Source organism: Stenella coeruleoalba (assembly GCF_951394435.1).
Source record: "Stenella coeruleoalba genome assembly, chromosome: X".
Classification (NCBI taxonomy): domain Eukaryota; kingdom Metazoa; phylum Chordata; class Mammalia; order Artiodactyla; family Delphinidae; genus Stenella; species Stenella coeruleoalba.
Window position 1 is genome coordinate 14413267 of NC_137152.1, and position 26490 is coordinate 14439756.

Genomic DNA, 26490 nt, shown 5'->3' on the forward strand with positions numbered 1-26490 from the left:
TTTAAAAGGCAGGGAAAAAGGAGAAAAACACAAACAGTGTTGTTGGATTTTTCTTTATTTGTTTAAATTAGTGACTGTCATTTGGGTTCACAGTATCTTAGTAAATTATTTTGAAAATACTAAATTACAATTATTGTGTCAATATATTCTCGTTCTTTCAGTATTTTAAAAATCTAAAATCTAAATCCTTTGACTTAAGACATACCAAAATAGTGTGTTTGCACTAACAATGTAAATTGAATACATTTATTTGGAAAATGTGCTTCCACACTTCCATACTTCTAGAATGCTTAAGGAAGGGAAGAAAATAATTGACAAAGGAGAGTACAGCAAAAACAATTCTTACTCTAGTTCAAAGAGTTGAATCTTCATCTTTTTATGATGAAATAATGAAGCCAAAAAAGATGAAGGTGGATTGAAATGCTTCCTTTGCAACAAAAAAGTTTATTATCAAAAAAATTACATTATCTTTCCCTTGCCCCTCCTCACCACCATACAACAATATTTTCAAAAAGATCTCTTCAAAATTGTCAAACCAGCATTGGAATTATTTGAAAGTAAAAGAATGAAGAGAAACTTTTTGGAGTTATCATATCTTGACCATATACCAGCTAATCACAAAGACTTTTTCAGCAACTGGAAAATATGTACTAAATATATGCATCAATGACACCCTTGATACATTTTAATTTTTAAAATGCATTTAAAATAAATGATTTGCCTTTAAATTTCATTAACTTTCCTTAAGTTTATACAATTTATTTTTAAAAAATATTTATTTATTTGGTTGCACTGGGTCTTAGTTGTGGCAGGAGGGCTCCTTAGTTGTGGCTTTCCAGCTCCTTAGTTGCAGCAGGTGGACTCCTTTAGTTGCGGCTCGAGGGCTCCTTAGTTGTGGCATGCGAACTCTTAGTTGCGGCATGCGTGTGGGATCTAGTTCCCTGACCAGGGATTGAACCCAGGCCCCCTGCACTGGGAGTGTGGAGACTTAACCACTGCGCCACCAGGGAAGTCCCCTTATAATTTATTTTTAATTTAAAAAATTTCATCTGCTAAGAATTTACATTAGAATAATGTGCTTATTTGATTTTTTCAATATTTATGATTTTATATTTGAAAAATATTCAGTTTTATTGACTTTTGATTTCTTTTTTTTCTTTTCTGCAGTACACGGGCCTCTCACCGTTGTGGCCTCTCCCATTGCGGAGCACAGGCTCCAGACGCGCAGGCTCAGCGGCCATGGCTCACGGGCCCAGCCGCTCCGCAGCATGTGGGATCTTCCCGGACCGGGGCACGAACCCATGTCCCCTGCATCGGCAGGCCACCACTGCGCCACCAGGGAAGCCCTGACTTTTGATTTTTATTTTATAAATTTTGAATGCCTTTTAAAATAAAATACCAATGTAAGTTTTTAAAATCAAAATGGTATTGTCATTTTGCTCCATACTGCAAACATTAGTTGTAACAAAATAGAAACGTTATATATATTGATATCAGGTGGCTGAACTCAGAAATGTTTAAGGTAATACTGCTGAAATTTAACTCAGTTCTAACAGATCTAGAGAGATTCTATGTCTTTATATTTAGAGCGTATTTCTTGTAGACAGGATGTATTTAGATCTTTTAAAAAATCCATTTTGATAATCTCTGTCTTCTAATTGAAAAGTTTAGTTTACTAATTTTTAAAGTAATTATTAATAAGTTTGGGTCTGGGTCTACCACTTATTATTTGTTTTCTGTTTGTTTCCTCTGTGTTTTGTTCCTCTGTCTTACTTTCCTCTTTTTTGTTGTTGTTGATTACCTGAATAGTCCTTAGAATTCTATTTTAATTTTCCTACTGGCTTTTTAGCTATATTTCTTTGCATTTGTATTTTTACAATATGCTCTGGGAGTTTCAATGTACAATCCACACAAAGTTAATATTGTACTACTTAACAGAAAATGTTGAAACCTTGCAATGCTACAAATCCATATCCCCAACCCCTAAGCCTTTATACTATAATTTTTTTATGTATTATATCTATGTATGTTATAAACCCCACAAGACTGTATTGTATTATAATTATTGCTTTAAATAGTCCTATTTTTATAAGGAAATTAAGAGGAAAAAAGCAAAAAGAAAGTCATTAGTATTTTTACCTAGAGATAACTTCCTTCAGCATTTCTTATAGTGTTTGTCTGCCAGTGATGAATTTTTTGTATGCTTTTACCTGAAAATGTCCTTAGTTCTTCATTCTTGAAGAGTATGTTTGCTGAATATAGCATTTCGTATAACACCCCTCCTCCTATGTGTATTCCCCCCAACCACAGTCTGTCTGCTTCCATTCATTCTCTAGTGTCTTCGGGTAGCTGCTTTTTCTATTACTTCCAGGTATTAGAGTTGTTTTCTTTGGGGGAGAGTCAGTTAGGTAGGATGTGACTTTAGCATCACTGAATTTATCACACTGATTTCCCCCTCACCCCCATTTTACTGAGGTATAATCTATGTACAGTAAAATTCACTTCACATTGATTTTTAAAATATACTGAGTTTTAAATAAACTGGCTCGAACATAAATACACCCATGCAGTATTTTCAATGTGGTTTTGAAGAGGTCGAACACTATTTAGTTTTAAATTTATCCAAGAAAAGAAATAACAATCTTGATTGTTACACAGGCCTTAAAAAGCCTTATATACTTATTTTTTAATTTTAATTAGGTATAGTTGATTGACAATGTTGTGTTTAATTTCTGCTGTATAGCAAAGTGACTCAGCTATATATCCTTTTTCATATTTCTTTCCATTATGGTTTAAGGATATTGAATATAGCTCCCTGTGCTATATAGTAGGTCCTTGTTGTTTATCCATCCTATATATAGTTTACATCTGCTAGTCCCAAACTCCCAATCTTTCCGTTCCCCTCCCCGCTCCACCTTGTAAAAAGCCTTATACACTCTTGGTACATTCCTAAAAGGCATCATAACACTCTTAGTAAGTCCTAAACTGTGTGTTTAATAATAAGGCACTACAGAGACCTGTAATGCAAATTAGTAGGAGATACAACTAACCTTTCTTCCTGAGTTTGGGCCTTTTTTCCTTGGTGTGATATTTTTAACAGAACTCCCCTTCTTGGGGACTGAAGTATGTGCAGGTGGTTTAGTACGACCTGATTTCCTGATCTGCTGTGTTGGTAATATTACAGCAGTTTTCTGTAGAGACTGCATTGAACGCTGGGTTGCTTTGGAAGGAGAAGGCTGTGTTTTTGCTATATTCTTTGTAACAGGAACTGAGGGAAAAAACACACAACACAAAAATACAATTAAAATAAATGACATAATTAAGGTATTTTCTTCTTATGATTCAAAAGAAATTTAACTCAATCTTTAAAAATATTCCAAAGGTCATTCATTGAAAACCACTTAAAATAAAGGTACCATTTAAAATGACGTTTTTGGTATTTAAGATTTCAGATTATCAGGATATAGTCTGATTCTCCAGAAAAAATAGAGGCTTTTATAATAAGAACCAGTAACTTCCCACTTAATTAGCACAGTGAAAATTTCTGTCAATTTACCTTTTGTCTGCTTCTCGTATTTTTAGTCCTTGGCACAGAAAAGAGTTTTTCCTTCAGAAAATTATGCCATAAATACAGGAATCATTTTGGCCACCAATATAGAAAAACATAACAAAGCAGCTACCAACGGCTCCTGCTTCATCTTTTAAACGCCAGGGGAATCCCCCTAACTAGATTTTTTTTTTTTTTTTTTTTTTTTTAGTGGCTAAAATACATTATGTTCCTATATGTATGTTTAATAGTAAAGCTTCATAAGCTATAATATAGACTCTACATTAACATTGTCATGGAAGGACCACTATCATGCCCAAGTGATTTGTATCTATTAGTTATTTGTAGCCCAATCAAGACAGTTTTAATATTCCAAATGAAGATTACCTGCCAGGTTACTCTTGTATATATTCATAGTTAAGTAAAGAGAGATATTTTTAGTATTAATCCCTTAATAATTTCATTAGTACAAAAAAATGAACTTTACTTTATAGTAAATAGTACTAACGTCAAAAAGTCTTTACAGGAAGAGCTGTATAAGTAACACATTTATACATCTGTGCAAAAAAAAAATCAACTACTTTTATTTTGAGGGCTTCATTTTACAACTTGAAATGAATCTACCACCTTGCTTCTCCCATCCTCAAAGACTATGTGTAAATGTGACCTCCTATGACCTCCCACATCTTCCCTGCAGCCTTTTTATCTACCTCTACCAATTACCTAGTCAAGAGAATGGAACAGCTGCCAGGGCAAATGGAAGACCACTTAACTGCCACCATCACTTTCCCCCTCCCTTTATTTATAGTAATTTACCTACATACACCAGCCTTTGTTTAACTCTTTACCATCATCTACCTCATACTCCATACCCACTTCCACTTTCTTCAAATAACTCTAGTAACCTAATTCACATTATTTCTTCTTACAGAGTCTCCCTGTTATCATCTTCAGGAATTTAAATATCATACTTCTGATGCTCCATCATCCCGATCTCATCAATAGACAATTTGTGAAGCTCTTCTACCTCCAAGATAACCAACTGTGCTTCCCTTCTCCACCTCCAACTTCCTTACCTGTCATCTTTGCTTTATACCAACTGATCATGCTTTTCATTCTCATTGTGAGATCTAGCCACAAGCCCTCTCCATTTTCATCCAATCTGTTAGCTTTCTTCTGGCTTTACTTTACCCCCTTATCAACCTGCACCCAACTGTCCACCTCCACCAAAACCCTCATAACTAGTATCCCTTACGTTATCACCCCCTTATCTTCGATCATGTCCAACATGTCAGCTCCAACCACTGAGTCACACTATCATTTGCTCTCTCTGGTCCTGAGCAAGGGTCAGTTCTCTCCTTAAGGGGCCAGAGAGTAAATATTTTAGGCTTTGAAGGTCACATATGGTCTCTGTCATACAATCTTCTTTGTCTTTCTCTTTTTTTAAACCCTTTATGAATATAAAAACTATTCCTAGCTCACAGGCTACATGGGCTAAATGTGGCCCTCAGGTTGTAGTTTGCCAACTCCTGCTACAGAACATTGGGATACTGTAGATCACTGTAACATCCACGCTAACCTCAACTGGGGTGTCACTGCTGCAACTCACTGATTTCCAAGTATGTTTCAATGGCAGAACATTTTCCCCTTTTTAAGCTCCCCTCTCCCTCTCACCCCATTCCAGTCAGCAAATGACCCTACTGTACTTTATGAGAAGATTAAAGGCTATCTTTTGGGAGTGATCATAACCATCCCATTCCTCCATCTTAAAATACTTTTATTTTCATTCATTCTCATCTCTTCCTGTTATATCAAATGAAGTTTTCTCCCTACTCTTCTAAGCCAAATCCCCTTTCACTTTTGTCCTAATAACTATCTTCTCTGGTTCCTCTGGAACATTACAGTTTCAATTATCTCCTCTCTTCATGGTATTTAATCACTTGATCCCCAACTCCTTGCTCTCTCTTACAACCCTCATATATCCCTTATTTTGAAGTCTCCTTCCCTAGTTTTTGGTACTTTCAAGCCCTTGCATGAATCTTCCTTCTACTCACTACCAAGATACAAAGAAGAATCGCCTATACTTCATACTTCAGTTTCCTTATTATTCTGGGCTTCCTTAGTCTCCTATAATAAGCTTTTCTTCCCCCAACCATTCAAAAAGAATTCTTTCCAAGGTAATGTCCCCTTCCCAGTAACTAAATCCAAATAAATCCTCATTCTCTTGTCCCCACCTTTTAATATATGGCATGAAGAAAAGGAAATAGATTGCGCTCTGGACATGAGTTTAAATTCCTGTACTAAGTTAGTTTAAGACAGAACCTAGGCGTATAGGAGGTCCTCAAAAAATGTTTACTAAATGAATGAAAAATATTTTCAACCTGCAAGCCAATGTTAGACCTCCAAAACAAGTATATTTTATATAAAGAATTGTAATAAAATATTACTTTGTGGAACATGGCAAATGTAATGAAATCACTATTTGATCTAAAAAATTTGACATTTGATATTAATAAATCTTGGGACACAAAATATTTGAGCCATAGCTTCAAATATTCCCCCCAAATATAATATTCTATTACAATAAAACTCCTTGATGCATGGTATATATATATATGTATGACCAAAGCAAGAAAAATGCATTATAAAAAATTAAAAATTTTTCACTTTAGAAAGCAAGCTTTTCAACGGCAAAGACTCAATTTGATCCACTGCCATATCCCCAGCATCTAGAACAAAATACTTTTTAAACTACTTTAAAGAGGAATGAGTAATCATTCAATACACTGAACAGCAAAATTAAACTATATATATTATACATGTATTTTTATCTCTCCTCCAAAGAGCAATCATATAACATACACACACCATGCTAAAACTCTATTCAGTATTAATTAAACTATTGAAAAAGAAAATAGATTTGTTTAAAAGATAAGGTGAAAATTATATATAGCACTACAACCATGTGTTCATAGTGGTTACAAAGTGAGTAAAAACCTCTTTGAAAAAAGTATGTAAAATATACAGAAGGATGTGCTAATCATCTTTAATAAAAGTTTTATGTGAACACCTAACACAAAAGATACCTGGTTCCTCAGTTTATCTTCAGGTAGAACAGACAATGTTTGGGTAAGAAAAATGTCCAAGAGATATGAAGTTACTCAATTATGAAAATGCAAAAGAAATGAATAAATCTTGGGAAACAATCAGAAGGCAGGAAATAAAGTCAAGAGTAGCCCTGGAAGCCTGGAACAGGGGGAACTGAAGAAAGAAAGGAGGTAGACGCCAACATGTACTGGCTACCCGTTACATGCTAAGTGCTTCAATATCTGTTATTGCATGTAATCCTCCCAAATGTCCTATGAGGTAGGTATTATTCCCCACTTTATACCTGAGGAAACTTAGGCTCTGTGCGATTAGGTAACTTTGCCAAGATCACCCATTTGGCTAAGAGACTTTTATCTCCTAAGTGCATGCTTTTTCTAATATGCCACCTTGCTTTCTGTCCTCTAACAAAAAAGCCTATTAAATTCACTCCCCTGAGTCAAAGTGCATGTGTTTTAAAAAAGAAGAAGAAGGTCCAAAAGACAACCCTGTGAACTCCTATGATAATTCACTAGTTGCTAGGTGCTCTCTGACAGAGGAAGTCTTGAGTTTTTTTAAAATCAGATGTGGAGGCATACTTATAAGGAGAAAACATTAACAAGTACAGACAAAAACATGCTGGTAAAACGTTTCATGCCTGGAGATTTAACCTTATTTAGTATTTATTGCCAAACAGTACTCATTAAATGTATGTTTCTGTTGACACATGAAGATGCTTTATTATTGAAAGATACTGCTTGCATTCTCTGAGCTATGAAAAGAGAGTAGCACATACAATTACCATAGAAAAGGAAATACACTTAGAAATGAACAGCAACCCCTATTTCCAGTTACTGTTATACATGTGCTGGTTTGGCTTACACATGGCTGACTTGAAGAGGAACTAAAATGGATTAGAGATATAAATTTATATGTATCTTGCTTTTGATCTAAAAAGACATGATAGAGGTATGGCTGCTTACTGTTCTCCAGATTTTTCCATCCACCATTTACTTAATACCTAGTGTGTTCTTTTTACCAATCTAGGCAATTTAGGAAATCCAGAAGAAATAAATATGGTCCCAGTCATACAGTTCATATTTTATATGTATATTTGTGTGTGTGTGTGTGTGTATATATATATAATTCCTATCTCCTTAAGAAGACAGATTTATGATTTCCTTCTCCTCAAACAGATTGAATGCTATATATATAACCATATGACAACAAGGGCAGAAACTACTGTAAAAACAGATGCCTTGAATTTGAGGCTAGAAATAGACAAAATCAAAATATGATAGCCAAAAATAGAAAAGTAAAATACGGTTTGGAAAAAACAAAATTAAGTAAAAAATCTGTCACTGTAAACATTTGACTTGGGAAACTTTTTCAGACTGAGGAATTCTTTGCAAGTCATCTTCCTTATTTTAAAAATGCATGTACAATGAAACTGTCATTATTCTAAGGATCTTTCATACTGGTAACTATAAAACCAAAGAGCAACACAAGCCTCAATTATGAAAAACATGGAGATATCAATAGAGATGGTTACACCTAAACTATCCAACCTGGAGGCCTGGCATTCATAGAAACTCAGTCAAGGTACCCAATGCCCCTACCTGGAACTTTGCTCCCTGTTCCATAGAGCCCATGTTGCCACAAACTGATGGGTCACGGGCAGCAATAAAAGCCAAGGGGAGGCAGAATCAAGTGTAAACCCTATGAACTTCGTTCCTTCATTCCTGCTGCCATCCCACACCATAGCACTGGCCTCCTGGACTGGTATCTTCAGACACTACCCTATTTCTTCTCTCCTCTCCCCACACCTGTACCAGAGAAGCCACAATCCTATCCCAGAAATCTTGCTTTAGGAATCAAACGTTCATAACGGACAGAGTTTGCTTTACCTCGGAAACTAGCTTTTTGAATAGTTTTTTTTAAAGGACTATTATTGTCACATAAGAGTGACTTCACCTTTTCATAAGCATACTGACAGTCTTTTAAATGCACTTATTTCCTTATTTTTTGCAATAAAAAATCCTTTTAGAAAACCTCAAATAAGCTAAGAAAAACTCTTGAAGGAAACCACAAGGGGTAGTTACTAGTGGAAAAGGAAACAAGGAAGCATGTTCCTGACACTTATCACAGCGGGCGTTTTGGAAGGCAGGAACTAGCTGAGGACTATGAATTTTCTCGGAAGAAGCAGGGTAGAGATCAGATGGACATGGAACTCTGGTACGAGCCACTCTTTACACCTATTCTCTCCCCTGCTTCTTACTATCTAGTGCAGAGACACTGGCTCCAGATTAATTACATTCAAATCCAGCTTTACCACATAATATCTATGAGAAATAATAGCTTGGGCAAATTAACTGAAATCTGTACGTGGCACATGGTATACACTCAATAAATGTTAGCTGTTATTATCAACACCATCACCATCCCTGTCTCTATTCTCACTCTCCCTTCCCAGATTCTAAGGGTGCTCCTTGCCTTCTTCCATCAATGGGTTGGATAATGGGGAAACACTGCTGTCAATGCCTAACAAATGGAAGAAAGAAGTTTCCTCCAAAGAAGGAACTCCTATTTATCTACATTATCTACAGCTAATACCTTCACTTCTTTTATAACCAAACTTCCTGAAAGACTAGCTCATGGTCACTATTATTGTCATTTTCTCATTTTTCAACCCTCTGCAAGCACACTTCAGGCACCTCTTTTTAGGGAATCTGTGTGCTTACATCACCCATAACCTCCTAACAGCCACTGACAATGATGCTTCTTCCTGATCTTATTTGACTTCCAGCAAGCACTAAACACTTCTTTTTAAAATTCTTTCTTGGATTTCACATGGCCACTCCCTCCTTGTTCTCCTTGTACCTCTGTCACTTTTCCTATGGTGTCCCCCAGGATTAGCTATCTTCTCCCCACCCTCATCTCAGTTTTGAGCACTTTGGTTCACACCCTTGATTTCAGCTACTGCCTACACATAATAATGATTCCCAAATTGTTCTCTTGCTCATTCAAGCATTCACGTGCCTACCTCCCCCCACCACATCCCCAACAGGCCTGTCTCAAGTTCCAGAGCTGTGTTTTCAATAGCTAACAGATAATCTAAATAGGCATCTCAAACTCAACATGTCCAGAAGGAGAATCATCACGCTTATCCTATATGCTCTATCTTGATGAATGCCATTACCTTTTTTTCACCAAATTACCAGAAGTCAGAAATCTTGAAGTCATCTTTGTACTCTTCCTCCCTTCACATGTCTAACCAAGCCTACCTCCTTTAAGTACTTCCTAGTTGTGTTCTTCTTTATGCCTGTCAATGACTTGGTCCAAGACCTCATGACTTCTCACATAAGCTACAATACTAGCTTCTTAATTGGCATTCCCAGCTGCCCTTTCCAATACATACTCTATAGTACATCAGCATGACCTTTCTAAAATACAAATTGTATGTCACTTTTCCACTTAAACATCTTCAGTGATGCCACATTACCCATATGCTAAAATCTGAACTCCTTGGCCTGGTATCCAAGGCCCTCTAGATATCTTCACAGCCTCATCTCATCTCTTCCCCATCTATCATTATAGATTCAGCCATAATCATCTGCTTCAGATCCCCAAACATTCTGACCTTTACTGCCTTTGCAGAGGCTGACCCAAGAAAAGTCTTCCCTCCCTTGTCACTAGCTAAACTACCATGCATTATTTGAAATTCTGCTCAATTACCAGCTCTGTAAAACTCTAGCACTAAGCTCCGAGGCAAACTGTAGGATCTTAATGGTCATATACCACACATACGGCATTTATCTCTACTGGCACAGATCTTACAGCATCTTATCTTTACTTACACATCTATCTGTCTAGACACACTGTGAGCTCCTTTAGGGGAAGGAACCATGTAAGTTCCATTGTTATATCTCCAACATCTGGTCTAGGGTTCCACTGTTATATCTCCAACATCTGGTTATATCTCCAACATCTGCCACATAATGGGCATCCAATAAATGCTTGTTAAATGAATAAATGTTTAATATTCAAGTTTTGTCTCTGATCTTATATTATTATAGAGACAATTCAGGTAGTTTATGCATTAAATAGATGACCACAGCTTGATCACAACATTACAGATTTCTTGGAAAAATACGCTTCAAATACTAATCAACCAACTTAAAAATCAACTTCTAGAATACATTCCATTCAAAAATGAAGGAAGGACTGCAAATCAAAACCACAGTGAGGTACCACTTCACACCCACTAAGATGGCTATAATTTTAAAAAAAGGAAAATAACAAGTGTTGGCAAGGATATGGAGAAATTGAAACCCTCATACACTGCTGGTGGGAATGTAAAGTTGTGCAGCTCTGTGGAAAACAGTCTGGTGGTCCAAGAAAAAGTTAAACAAGGACTCAAACAAGTACATGTATGGGCATGTTCATAGCAGCACTATTAAAAGTAGCCAAAAGGTGGAAACAGCTCAAATGTCCATCAATAGATAAATGGGTAAACAAATGTGTGGTATATACATACAATGGAATACTATTCAACCATGAAAAGGAATAACCGATACATGCTATGACATGGATGAACTTTGAAGACATTATGCTAAATGAAAGAAGCCAGACACAAAATCACATACTACATGATCCTATTTACATGAAATATCTGGAACAGGTAAATCCATAGAACAGAATAGAGATTGGTGATAACCAGGGGCAAGGGGGAAGAGGGAGTGGGGAGCAACTGCTTGATGGGTATGGGGTTTCCTTCTAGGGTGATGAAAATGTTCTGGAACTAGACAAAGGTGGTAGTTGCACAACACTGTGAATGTACTAATAAGTGTTTCTGAATTTGTGCATTTTTAAATGGTTAATTTTATATTATGTGAATTTCACCTCATTTAAAAAAACACACTGGGGGAGAAAAGGGAAGAGAAATTTGTATACTTCAAATGAGCCAGAGACTTCACATATATTATTAAAATTTGTGTTTACAATTTTGTAAAGCAAGTATTATTCTCTCGATTTTACATATAAAGAAATAGAGGCTCAGCGAGGTAAGTAACATCCAATCCAGTATCACACATCTAGTCTAGAAGTGGTAGAAATGGGATTCAAATTCAGGTCTATCTCACCCCAAAGCCCACGCTCTCTGCTTAAACCGGGTACTATTTTTAATTAGTGAGGGAAAAAATGAAAAGACACGGTCTTTTAATTAAAATATTTTCTATAAACTTAATGAACAAAATGCAGAATTAAGTGGTTGGCTTAAACATTTTTTCAGGTTCAAATCTGAGGAAGCTTACATGTAAACAACAAAGAAAAATATTTAAAGTAATACTGAAAACAAACTATCAACATGCCCTTAATAATCCAGTGTTTTAGGTGCTTCAGTTTTTTCAATTCTCTTGGCTGAATATAAACGCTTAAGGAAAAAAACTGCATCAAATATTGGAGCATCTTCTGATAGTCTTTCTTTACTCTTTAAATTTTTTTGTGGATTTTCTCTAATTCAAATATTTACAATCATAACACATTTTATATTTATCTATTAATTACTAGAATAACAGAGTAAGACTACTTAAGTAGATGGGACCAAACCAATACAATTCTGTATACATGGAACAGAATACAACATATGCTGTCCTCAGTCGGTCTCAATGACTCTTGGCAATGAACATTACTGATTTTTTAATTAAAGTTTCCTAATGTTTATACACCAAAAATATTATCAGTGATTATATCCAGATGGCAGGAATATAAACAATTTTTAGATTTTACTCATCACTTATCTTTGTTTTCTAAATGTTCTACAATAAATACCAATTTTTTCATTAAAAATATAAAATGCCCCAACAAAGATAAACAACCTAGCCACTTTTTGAATAAGAATATAACCAGTCACTCTAAATATTTAGATGTCTCTAGAGAAAACAATTATTCAACATAAGCATTATAATATTCTGTTTTGATAAAAAGCCATACAACTTTTAGACTAGCATATATGTATCCACTAAAAATAACATTAGAAAAACCTACACAGGTTCACTGCATACCTTATAGAGACCTTTAGAATCTACAGCTCAGTCTCCAGCAGTTTCAGAATTAAAGAGCAGATCCCCTCATTACCAAGGCAGAAATCTTTCAGAGAAGCTTACTCAGCAGAACATAGTCATAAAAGCATCTCTATTGCCCAAGCAGTTGACCATCAGAGACATATGGGGCCTACCATTCATAGTAGCAGGGGCACTCTCTGTCCTGGTCAGATACCTTCCCACACCTCAATCCTGCCTCCCACAGGTCTCTGCTTACCATTCTTCCTTTTATCATTACTTAAAGACTTCTCTACCATACCACTTTTTTACTCTATCTCTTACTTGCCCAAAACAAACACAGAAGTCCTTTTTTGACCCTCACCCCTTGTTCACTTTAAAAGGTTTATTTGTTTTACCACTCAACACTACAAGGGAAAAAAAGTTACAAAGGAAAACAAGATCTCTAATTTTTAGTGGTAGTTATCCTGGTTTTTATGGAGACAGGACCTGTCTTTTCGAATTTAACCCTTGTTGGGCCTTGCAGCCAGTTATCTATTCTGACCTGAGGGCTCTGCCCAGTTCCCTGCTCATTGACCAAGCAGAGGTGGTTTGGTTGGCGTGGTGAGAGTCCAGTAGTGTGAACAAACCCTTAGCTCCTCCACTGCCCCTCCTGATTCTCCTTCATGAACCATGTAGATTTCTCTCATCACCAAGAACCACAGTTTTACAGTATTAAAAACACCTTAAACATATAATAGAAGGTAACTTTCACATAAAAAGAAATAAATCATTCACTCGGAAAAATAAAGATCTCATTTAAAAGAACTTGCTTTTGGGGTCTGATAGAGCGTCTCCATTTGGAAAGTGCTGCTATGTCTCTTCCAGTAGCCTTCAAGAATTATGTCTGGACAAGTAAACCAAAACCAAATATACTGAAAGGATCTGCAGCTTTGAGTCACTCCTTCCCCCGTTTCAAAACAGGGCTTGGAGATCTAAGGTAAACAGATTAAAGAAGAAAGAAGAAATTCTTCATACATATACCTTATAAAACATACGTTAACCTGCATAGAATATTCTATCTTAAGGTGATTTAAAACTTGTAAAAATGTTACTGGGAAAATTTTTCCAAACAAAATTGAAAGGATAGCTCTCTAACTTAAACAAATTACAAAAGTCCAGTTATTTATCTCCATACCTAAGTGACAAGGCCTTTTACCCTTGGCATACATACAAAATTAAAACAAGAAAATTGGGGCTTCCCTGGTGGCGCAGCGGTTGAGAGTCCACCTGCCGATGCAGGGGACACAGGTTCGTGCCCCGGTCCGGGAAGATCCCACATGCCGTGGAGCGGCTGGGCCCGTGAGCCATGGCCGCTGAGCCTGCGCGTCCGGAGCCTGTGCTCCGCAACAGGAGAGGCCACAACAGTGAGAGGCCCGCGTACGGGGGGTGGGGGGAAGAAAAAAAAGAAAGAAAATCTAATTTAGTAGAATTTACATTATTTTTCTACCCTGTTATATAATTATTTCTCATATGTATTTAGTCTAGAAAGGAAATCATAAAAATGCAAGAACAAGCTACAAATTACAATTAGAATTTAGAAGGGCTTTAAGAGTGTTGTTTTAAAAATATACTTGTTTTCTACTTTCGGATCATAGATGCTTTGTAAACCACTCCTGTCAGCTTCACTGGGGGTGCTTCCCGTGAAGATCATTTTATTTCACAATTACTACTCATATCTGGCTCAGTTCATGAGAAACCAAGATTTTGGTTAAAATGACATTACTAAAGAAGATGACAGTTTCCAAAATCTTTAATATTTTGAGAGGAAAGTTCACACAAAAAGAAGCAACTTCAGTTGTTTCAGGTCAATTCACAATTCACCTAACAAGACTAGCTTTTCTTTTTTCTTTATTTTATTGAAGTATAGTTGATTTACGATGTTGTGTTAGTTTCAGGTATACAGCAAAGTGATTCAGTTATATATATATGTATTCTTTTTCATATTCTATTCCATTATGGTTTATCAAGACTGAGCTTTTAAAAGTCACTCAATTTTTAAACCATAACGTCTTTTTTCTTATGGAATGACTTCTATAGAGTGACTTCCATTATGCTAAAAAAAAATATAGCAGTCACCACTATAATTTCCACAAAACACATTAAATGTATTGACACAATAATTAGTAAAATATGTTATCCACATTTCTATATCATAAAAGTCCTTTTAATAAGTCTCACGTAATACCAGTGAAAAATCATGTTGTATTCCTCAAAGCTATAGAAAAACACTTGGCAACGTTTAATTATAAACTGGAGATTTAAGTGATCAAGTTTGACTTACAATAGGGTTGTTCCTTTCTTATTTTAATTCATTTTTATGGTGGAAATAACCAAAATCTGACTTTTCCCTTGTACTGTAAAACAGTTTTTAGAAGTGACTCATCAAATAATAGTGCCAACAATTTCAGCACGTAATATTTAGAACAAAATAGAGGATTTTTTTTTTTAGATAACAGAAATGACTGGGATATTTAATATACAAAAGCTAACAAAGCAGACAATGAATTTCTTTAACCAAACTTCAACTGCAATAGAAAGAAACTTTTGGGGTAATTCCTACCTTTAGAAATATTCCAGAGAACCAAACTGTTGCTGTATTTACCACAAGGGTGATTTAGGTTCCATTTGATAGCCTTTCTCCTCTACCAGGAATAAAACTGCCTTTCTGAAGAAAGCGAGTTAACAACAAAGCCCATGTTGCCGGAGCAAGCCTGAATTTCTAGCAAATGGGATGAAACTATTTGCATTTGTTGGTTGCGGGGGGGGGGGGGGGGGGGGGGGGGGATTAAGAGGGCTGCTAAAGTAATTCGCATATTGTCTGTGGGCTGTATAGACAGTGATCATCAGTCACCTGCTCAAACTTCCTTCACTCCTGCCTTCAGAAAAGAACCAAAGGTTACCCTGGGTCAGAGAATCTGGAAACAAATGAGAAGACATGCAAAAATCTAACTGCCAACTCACTGCGTATGTAGACAAAGTTATTCCCGCTGGACCACATGTCCTAAAAACCAAGACACTTTAATAGTCTCAAGAGAACTTGTTAAAATATATCACAGAACCGAAACAAGAAAGAAGCTTCAGGCTCTGCTTGCAATTACTGCAGTATTTAGCTGAAAACAGAAAAAGGACATTTGTTTTTTTCTTCAAGATACTTCTTTGCATCATAATAGCTGTCTCATTTGCACAAGCAAAACATTTGTTCCAAGCTGTACGTATGAAAAAGAAAATATCAGCTGTTGAAAATTTCTTGGCTTTTTAGTAAATAATTTGGGTTGATAGCATTTCTACCTATTTCTTTTATACCAAACAGGAAAAGTACTAAATATACTAAGCATTATTAGTCTGTATTTTATTTTGAGCTACATTAAGGGCAAATATCTAAACAAATACTCGAATTTTTATTCAGAACCTTTCGGGTGGGACTGATACACCTTGAACTTTTTACAGCCTTAATTTTATGTACCTCTGCTACTTTTGACCCACTATAACAGAGAGAGAGGAAAAGTGCTGCTTTATGTGGTGTTTACTGAACACACATAGTCATATAAAAATAGGGAAAAATTTGGTAAAGGTATGTCTGAAAAACTATAAAATCTTAATTTTAAAATTTAAAGAGGTGAAGCACAAGTTATAGAAACCACATACTCCTCTGGTTACCCAAACAAAGAGCAAAAGCAACCATAATTTCTGGTTTTGTTTTTTAAAAAAATGAGAATGAGATGGCGGTGGGGAGCAGAGCTATTTCTTGTTTGCACATGGAAACTTTGAAATATTTCTCAAAAGACTAACTCTGAAAAAGAATATATATATGTATAACTGAGCCACTTTGCTGTATAGCAGAAATTAACACATTATAAATCAACTATACTTCAATAAAACTTTAAAAAGACTAACTTTTAAATAATTCCAAAGGAAAATGTTACATAGGAGAAAATAAGACTACAATATAAAATGACTAATTACATTTTTTTTAAAGATCAAAAGTTTAGATTTTAAAACCCACTCCCTTAAAATTTTAATTAAAAGCTAAACCATACACTTGTGCGCGCAGACACGATATAAAATAAACCACCATTCAAAGCAGCAGCTAACAGTGCCCAGGATAATTATATTTAAAACCTATTTTTCACTTTAAGCTTAAGAAGAAAGTTCCTATTCATACAATTTATGTCTGAATTACCAACAAAGAAAATCTAATATGCCAGTTCTATCAATTATTCATAATCAGAAATGTTTTACAAAGTTGTGAAGGAAATGTCATGTCACCATTGAGTTCCACCTGGAAATTAAAGCTGTTTCCATGAGAGGCAGGTGGTGGGGGACCCAAATAAATTGAAGGATTTTTATCAAGAGAAGAGTTAAAATGATCACTGCCAGGATATGGTGCCACTAGACAGGAATGCTTGGCTACACCTTTCTGATTCTAGGTTTTCCCCTCCTCTGCATTTCCCTTTGGACCAGAGGAATTCCTCTATACCCTTGGGATCCTGCAACTTTATACTCTAAGCATCTGGAAGCTTGCTGCCCTCTTTCTTGGTTTGTATGGTCACAAATGCTTAAATTAGACTACAAGACGACACTTCACACTAGTATGGGTCATTAATTTGTAATCAATGATGCATAAATCTGAAACTACGTTAAATAAAACTAATTCATTAATGTTTCAGAAATTATTTAAAGTTTAATTTATATAGTTAACTTTAAAAGTATTTAAGTACCTTTAAAGCCAGGTAGAATGGTTTATAATATAGCTATATTTATAAAACAAAACAAAAACCTTTGAATATCCCACAATATTAGTAAAAAATTAACACTGGGTCAAATTTTTAAAAGAATCCTCTGCTTCTGAATTTCCCCAATTTCTCAGAAGACTAAAAACCTACATTTATTGTGTTTATAAAACAAAATAGTAACCTATTTGTTTACAAACTTTCCCAAATAAAGACAGGGAAAAGAAAAGTTTTTTTAAAAAATCATACATAGCCTTTAAAATAACAGGTGTCCCAGTTCTGATGCTAAGTTGCTGGATTCCAAGTCTTGTCCTTCATGTATTAAACATGTGGACTTTAATGAAATGACTGGCTATAAATCCCTATGACTGTATATGCCAGAGACAAAGGAAGGGCAATATGAGAAGAAACCAATAGTTAACCAATAGTTTACTGGGCATTCCTAAATTTCTATCATTTCTTTAGAGAGAACTAAGTATGAGATACAAAGGGAGGGGGAAAAATCGAAACAGAGAACAGCAAGATCAAATAAATTTTGCAAGAAAAAATCTACAATGAACTTTGTTTTAGTTTACTTGACTCAGCCTTAAGTTGCCAAGGACACAGCAGCATACATAGTTCTTTCCTCTTTCTCACCAGACACCCTGTGCAGGTCTCTAGAATAAATCTGATGAGCTGTGACAGCACCAACCAGAAGTAAAGAGCTTTGAAAGACTGTAGAGTCATTAACAAGAGCCAAGAAAGGAAAATCTAAATAAACGAGGAAAAAAAGCCACTCAGCTTGCTTTATTTTCTATTGAAGGTATGTTTCTCAGTGGATTTTTATACCAATGATAGGCCTGATAAGAACTTAGCTGTTTCTGATTATAGAAGTGTTAACACCAGCAGAAAAACTGTTAGAAAAAGTTTTAAAGTAAATTAAACCTTATTACTATTCTTGAAAGGAAAACCAGTAAAGCTTAAATAAGGTTTTTAATGTAAAGTCAAATAAAGTAGCACTCATGGAAGCCTCACTACATTTCTTTAAGAAACTATGCTAGTGAATTGTCTTTAGTCATTAATTATTTGAAAAGGTTTTATGTGCTGCAGTCTAAAAAAAAAAAATTGGAAAAGCAATTAAACAAAGGTCAAAAAATGAACATTTCCAATGTGTTCAAGAAATACTCAAAACAAATGAAAAAAATAGATTTTTTAAATTCATAAAATTCAATTGATTTAATATTATTTGTGCCTTTTGAAATTATTTAACTCTAAGGCCCTTGAATTATTTAATATTCAAGTCAAAAAATTTAATATTTCTGTACATTTTCTTAAAAGGCCATAAATAACATTAAAAAGCAAATGACCAAGAAAAGGTTTTTACTTTTATGACAAAGGGTTGATATGTGCAATAAATGAAGCACTCAAACAAATCAACAATGAAAGGAACACTCTAAGAAAAAAATGGGAGAAGACAATTAGGAAAATGATAAAGGAATATTAATGGCCAAAATACATGGAAAGAAAAAGATTCAACCTCACTAGTAATCTAAGAAATGAAAATTTTTAAAATAACATTTTTTAAATTAGCAAAAATAAGAAGATAATGCCCAAAGTTGACCAGAGAAGGAAAAAAACATTTTCACCCACCACTGAGGGGGAGTGGAAGTGAGTATAGCTTTCTGAATGACAATTTGTCAGCCTTAGAAACGTAGCCTCTGACACAGCAAACTTATTCTATGTAGATAATTAGAAAGGTATGCAAAGATACATCCTTCATATCATCTAGTTTAATAACATAAATGTTGAAACATTCTAAATGCCAAACAAAATAGATGTTTGGTTAAATAAATTATGGTATAGCCATATGATGGAGTAAAAAACAAAACTGAATTTGTAAGGATATATTTCACATAGGAATACAGTCACAAGACAGCATGAAAAAGTAGGCAAGAAAGTGGAATATGAAGGATAATCTGTCTTCAAACTGAAACTGTTAATTAAAGATACAAATGTAACATACCAATACATTCTTGTTTAAAAAAAAAGGCCACAGATAAAAGCAAAAGTCCCCATTACCACTTCCTTTACCACCCTATACCCCTTTTCAGAAATTATCACTATGACACAGATTTGATATACTGTATAGCCTTTCAGATCTTTTCTGTGTATTTATATACATATATCTACAATTAAATATAGAAATACATAACTACTTGTTTTCTCTTAACTTAATGGTATTATATTGTATGTATGGGGGGGTTGTTTTTTTCAATTAATACATCTTGGAGAGTTTTCTTTCTCAGTAAACAGGAACACTTTCATTCTTCTAAACTGTTCTATATGATTTTAAAGAATAAATACACCATAACTTAACATTTTTCTACTGATTTGGCTGTATGCGTGTTCTTAAGGTGCATGTGTGAAACAAAAAGAAAAAAAGGCACTATGAACCCAAATATAGATAAAACTGTTTGCCATGGTTATCTCTGCACGCTTTTCTCAACTTTTTCCTTTGAACATTACTTTTCCTATTAGAGTAAAATGAGTTAAAACTAATAAAAAATAATTTTAAAATATTTGGCTTTCAAGAATATATCACATTATATCTAAGAAATGATACTTATATATTATAGCTGCCATTTAATGAATGATATATTGGCTAAAGTAAATGTTTTCTCTACTCAAAAAGAGTATTTCACCTAGTGTAAGCAAGTACAGTACTAACCCTATTAATCTCTCTGCAATTAATAAGCAATGCTTGAAAAAAATCAAAATGAATCATATATGCAACGTTAAGTATCAACTAACAATCTTTAACCATACTTTTCCCAGAATCCTAAGGTTCTTCTGGGGACTTCTGTGAATCTTTACAAATCAGAATGTGGCACCAGTGGGCACATCTTTGTTTCTACTCTACTGTTTCCAAATTCTACCTTGTCATGGGTTGATTTATTTGTATTCAAAAAGTAGTCATAAATGATACTACAAAGCTAAGGTAACCAAAACAGCAATGGCAGGGCACAAAAACAGACACACACCAATGGAACAAAATAGAGAGCCCAGAAATAAACCTACACACCTACGGTCAATTAATCTATGACAAAGGAGGCAAGAACATACAATGGAGAAAAGTCTCTTCAACAAGTGGTGCTGGGAAAGCTGGACATCTACATGTAAATCAATGAAATTAGAACACTCCCTCAAACCATATACAAAAATAAACTCAAAATGGTTTAAAGACCTAAATATAAGACATGACACCACAAAACTCCTACAACAGAAGATGGGCAAACATTCTCTGACATTAATTGTAGCAATATTTTCTCAGATCAGTCTCCCAAAGCAAAAGAAATAACAGAAAAATAAACAAATGGGACCTAATCAAACTTAAAAGCTTTTGCACAGCAAATGTAACCATCAACAAAACAAAAAGACAACCTACAAAATGGGAGAAAATATTTGCAAATGATGCCACCGACAAGGGGTTAAGATCCAAAACAAACAAAGAACTCATGCACTGAACATCAAAAAAACAAACAACCCAATCAAAAAATGGGTGGAAGACTTAAATAGACATTTCTCCAAAGAAGACATACAGATGGTCAACAGGCATACGAAAAGATGTTGAACACTGCTGATTATTAATGAAATGAAAATCAAAACCACAATGAGGTACTGTCTCACACCAGTCAGAATGGCTATCATCAAAAAGTCTATAGGGACTTCCCTAGTGGTGCAACTGGTTAAGAATCCGCCTGCCAATGGAGGGAACACGGGTTCGATCACTGGTCTCCCACGTCCAGGAGGCTGCCACATGCTGTGGAGCAAGTAAACCCCTGCGCCACAACTACTGAGCCTGTGCTCTAGAGCCCATGAGCCACAACTACTGAGCCCACTTGCCACAACTACTGAAGCCCACGTGCTCTAGAGCCCGTGCTATGCAACAAGAGAAGCCCATGCACCGCAATGAAGAGTAGTCCCCACGTGCCGCAACTAGAGAAAGCCCGTGAGCAGCAACGAAGACCCAACATAGCCAAAACTTAATTAATTTTAAAATCTATTTTTGAAAGTCTACAAATAATAAATGCTGAAGAGGGTGTGGAGAAAAGAGAACCCTCCTACACTGTTGGTGGGAATGTAGATTAGTGCAGCCACTATAGAAAATAGTATGGAGGTTCCTTTAAAAACTAAAAATAGAGCTACCATATGATCCAGCAATCCCACTCCTGGGCATATATCCGGAAAAGATGAAAACTCTTAATTCGAAAAGATACATGCACCCCAATGGCAGCACTATTTACAATAGCCAAGACATAGAAACAATCCAAGTGCCCACCAACAGACAACTGGCTTAAGAAGATGTGGCATATATATATATACGTATATATATATATATATATATATAATATTACTCAGCCATTAAAAAGAATGAAATACTGCCATTTGCAGCAACATGGATGGACCTAGAGATTATCATACTAAGTAAGTCAGACAGAGAAAGACAAAAATTGTATGCTATCCCTTATATGTGGAATCTAAAAAATAATACAAATGCATCTATATACAAAACAGAATACAGACTCACAGACACAGAAAACTCATGGTTACTAAAGGGGAAAAGGGGGGAGGGATAAATTAGGAGTATAGGATTAAGAGATACAAACTATTATATATAAAACAGATAAGCAACAAAGATTTATTGTATAGCACATGGAACTATATTCAATATCTTTTAATAACCTATAATGGAAAACAATCTGAAAAAATATATATATATAACTGAATCACTTTGCTGTACATCCAAAACTAACACAGTATTGTATATCAACTGTACTTCAATTTTTTTAAAGTACAAAAACAAAATGAAAAAAAAAGTAGTCATAAAAAATGCTTCACAATGTCAAATTACTTGTGGCATTTGAAATCCTTAATAATGATAAAACAGTTAAATTATAATATCCAACATTTAAAAATTTTCAAAATGAAAGTAAACAACTTATCATTTGTATCTGTGTGGTTTTGCCAAGATTCAACAAAACCCACACCTAGAATTATCAGAGTGAAAATAAAAAACATCAAAGATGACATGAAAATATTAAAGTAGCTAGAGGAAAAAAAATGACATTACAGTCAGAGGAAAAATAGAATGACAGCTGAACTGTCAACAGCAATGAAAATCAAAAGGCAAAATAATGATACCTTCAATGTGCTGAAAGAAAACAGCTGTCAACTTAGAATTCTACACCCAGAAAAAATGTCTTTCAAGGAAGGAGGTGAAATAATGACATATTCAGATGAACATAAACTGAGAAAGCATGCCACTAGCAGACATTCACTAAAGGAAATTCTCAAGGATCTACCTCAGGCAGCAGAAAATTAATCCCAGATGAAAGGGATTAAGGAGGATTCCTACTAAGAAGGAATAAAGAGCAAAGAACATGTTGAATATGTTGGTGAATATCAACAAATATTGATTACTTAAACAATAATAGTAATAGTTTATAAGATTACAAAAATATATAATTAAAATATACAACAGTAATAACATGAATTTGAAGGGAGTAAATAGGTAGAGTATTCTAAGTTTCTTTTATTGTCTTAGTGCAGAAGAAAGATATTAATTTCAGACTTCCTTGAAGAAAGCATGTTAAAATTCCTAGAGCATTAAAAGAACGGAAAATACAGTGTATAACTTCCCAACAAGAGGAGAACAAATGGAATAAGAAAAAATAATCCAAAAAAGGATAAGAAAGGAAAACAAAACAAAGAAAAGGCAAGACAAATAAAAAGCACAAAATAAGATAGCATACTGAAAACCCGATATATCTGTGATTACAATAAATAGAAATAGATTAAAAGCTCCAGTCAGACTGGCTGACTGGCAAAAAAATAAAAATCCGACCATTTGCAAGAAACGCATCTCTTTAGATTAGGATAGATAAAGGCTGAACATTAGAAAGAGAAAGAGAAAGAATAAGAACACCAACCAAATAAAAGCTGGTATAACAACAACAACAAAAAGCTGGTATAGCTACATTAATACAAGATAAAAGCAGACTTTAAGCTAAAAAAACATAAAGAGGATTACTACAGAAGGTTCAATGGACCAGAAAGTTATGAGAGAATTCAAATTTGTACACACCTGATAATGGAGCCAGAAAACAGATAGAGCATAATGTAAATACTAGAAGAACTACAAGGAAAAACAGACCCATAATCATAATGGAACCTATAGGGGAAAAACAATTCGAATAAAAGCAAACTTCTCATCAGAAACCATGGAAGCCAGAAGGAAGTTGCACAACATTTTTAAAGTGCTGAAAGAAAACAACTGCCAACCTGGAATTCTATATCCAGCAACCACCTTTCAAGAATGAAGGGGAAATAAAGACATTCTTAGATGAAGGAAAACTAAAGATTTGTTGCCAGCCAACATACCCTAAAAGAATGACTAAAAGAAGTTCTCTAAACAGAAAAAAAAAAATGATAAAAGGAGAAATCTTTGAAAACCAGGAAAGAAGAACGAACAACTGAAAGGACAAAACTGTGCATAAATACAATAGATTTTCCTTCTCTTCTTGAGTTTTCTAAATTATGTTTTATGATTGAAGCCAAAATTATCACACTATATAATGCCACTCTCAATGAATATAGAGGAAATATTTAAGACAACTATAAATGGTAGAGGGTAAAGGATTATAAATTGAGGTAAAGGTTCTAAATTTCACATTAACTGGTGAACTGTATAGTGGGGTAAAGGACAGAGGAGGCATATTTCAGAAAGTATTGAAGTCACTTTTTTTTTTTTTTTTGCGGTACGCAGGCCTCTCACTGTTGTGGCCTCTCCCGTTGCGGAGCACAGGCTCCGGACGCGCAGGCTCAGCGGCCATGGCTCATGGGCCAAGCCGCTCCACGGCACGTGGGATCTTCCCGGACCGGGGCACGAACCCGTGTCCCCTGCATCAGCAGGCGGAACTCTCAACCACTGCGCCACCAGGGAAGCCCTGAAATCACTTTTTTAAAAACACTTTGCATCTCCTATTTACTCCTCAACTTTCTAAATCTGGTTTTTCAAAGAAGTCTAGCAACCATGCTTTTACTTAAGACCACTAATGAGCTCTCTCTCTTGAGTTTTATGCTGCATTTGATAGTGCTGAATACTTATTTGCTTAAAATCTTTCCTCTCCTGTTGTTGGGGGAATCAACCTAGTGCTTTTCCTACGTTTATATACTTTTTCTCACTGTCCTAAATTGAATTCTATCATCTACCCATCTTTTTTTTTTTTTTTTGCGGTATGCGGGCCTCTCACTGTTGTGGCCTCTCCCGCTGCAGAGCACAGGCTCCAGACGCGCAGGCCCAGCGGCCATGGCTCACGGGCCCAGCCGCATCCGCGGCATATGGGATCTTCCCGGACCGGGGCACGAACCAGTGTCCGCTGCATCAGCAGGCGGACTCTCAACTACTGCGCCACCAGGGAAGCCCTACCCATCTCTTATTCTTGTGTTTCTCAAAGTTCAAACCATGTACAGTGGAAACACCTGAGTCCCACTCCGGACCTACTGATTCAGAACCCCTAGATGTGAGCATCAGGAATATCAGCCTTTTAACAAGCTCTCCCAGGTGATTCCAGTGTGAGAATTATTGTTTTAAATGTTGACGCACAAGGTTCTGTGGTTGATCCACCTCCACCTGTTACACATCTATAAATAAAATCACACCCACTGCTATCAACAGGATGTGTAAGCTGCCCACCTCCACACCAACTCCCCCGCCAGCACCTATAATCCCACCTGACACAAAACGTATTTATTTGAATGAACGTGATGATTCTCAAACCTGCTTTGTCAACCAAGACCTAACTCTTTTAGGCTTCATACCTGCATGTACATCCATCCAATGGACATGTCTACCTAGATGAATTACCCTGAATCAGTTAAGATTAAATTCAGCTAACAGTAACAGAAAAGCCTAAAACAGTGGTTTATATAACACAGAAATTTTTCTCTCTCAAATAATAGTCTGGAATAGGCCAGTATAAAAATTCTGCTCCACAAAGTTCTCAGGGACTCTGGCTCCTTTCTGCTTTCCACTTCGAAATGCCTAGAATGTGGTCCCCATTTCATAATCCAAGATAGAGCTCCATCCAAAACAACCACATTCCTAGCAGCAGGACAGAAGCAAGAAGAAGGAAGAGAGAATGGTACATTCACTTCTCTGTAACACACTACCTGTGCTTTTATCCCACTGACAAGGACTTAAGTCTCACAGCTGTAACTAACTGCTAAAAAGGCTGGAAATCTAGTCTTTATGTCAGGCAGCCAAACTGCGTTATTAAGGAAAAATATAGGGAGACCAGATACTCAAGGACAATATCATTCTGGGCTACACATTCCAAAGTTACCATGTCCCAAATTGAACTCACCAGTTTTCAGAACACACTGTGCAATTTCACACCTTTGTGATGTGTCCACCCTACCTTTATCTCCATTCTGCCTGGCAAACTCCTTCTCCTCTCTTAATACCCACATCATGTGTCTTTTTGTGAAGCTTTCCTTTACCCGACCACCCTTCCGCCAGCCTAAACAGACCGGAGGTCTTTTGGGCACCTTCATATCTAGCATACATCTCTAGTTTTACACTGCTAATTCTGTACTGTATTTTTTTTTAAAGTCTATCCCTCCATTCATCCCTCTCCCACTAGAAGGTAAACTTCTTGAGGGCAGAGACTATGCCTTACTTTATTTATTTATTGGCCACACCACAGGGCTTGTGGGATCTTAGTTCCCTGACCAGGGATTGAACCCGTACCCCCTGCTGTGGAAACATGGAGTCCTAATCACTGGACCGGGAGGGGATTCCCATGTCTTATTTTAGTATCATATGCACATAAATCTGTATCACACTAAATTTTACAAAAATCAACCATTAACATCTCTTTCCTAAAATTATGGCAGCAGGGAACCAAAGAGGTACCTAACAAAAAGATCATCATGGTATGTAGTATTGTAGTATAATGGGATGTGTTAAAGTTCCAAATTACAGAAT

General features: G+C 35.6%; 1 protein-coding gene across 9 annotated transcripts in view; it reads right to left on the minus strand.

Annotated features, from left to right (window-relative positions):
* Positions 1 to 26490, minus strand: part of SCML2 (Scm polycomb group protein like 2) — a 108860-nt gene that overhangs the window by 17241 nt on the left and 65129 nt on the right. For all 9 annotated transcript variants that reach the window (XM_079910160.1, XM_079910156.1, XM_079910155.1 and 6 more), the window contains exon 8: positions 3051 to 3268. In XM_079910160.1, the coding sequence (XP_079766286.1) occupies positions 3051 to 3268 (218 nt within the window). The remainder of the gene's footprint in view (positions 1 to 3050; positions 3269 to 26490) is intronic.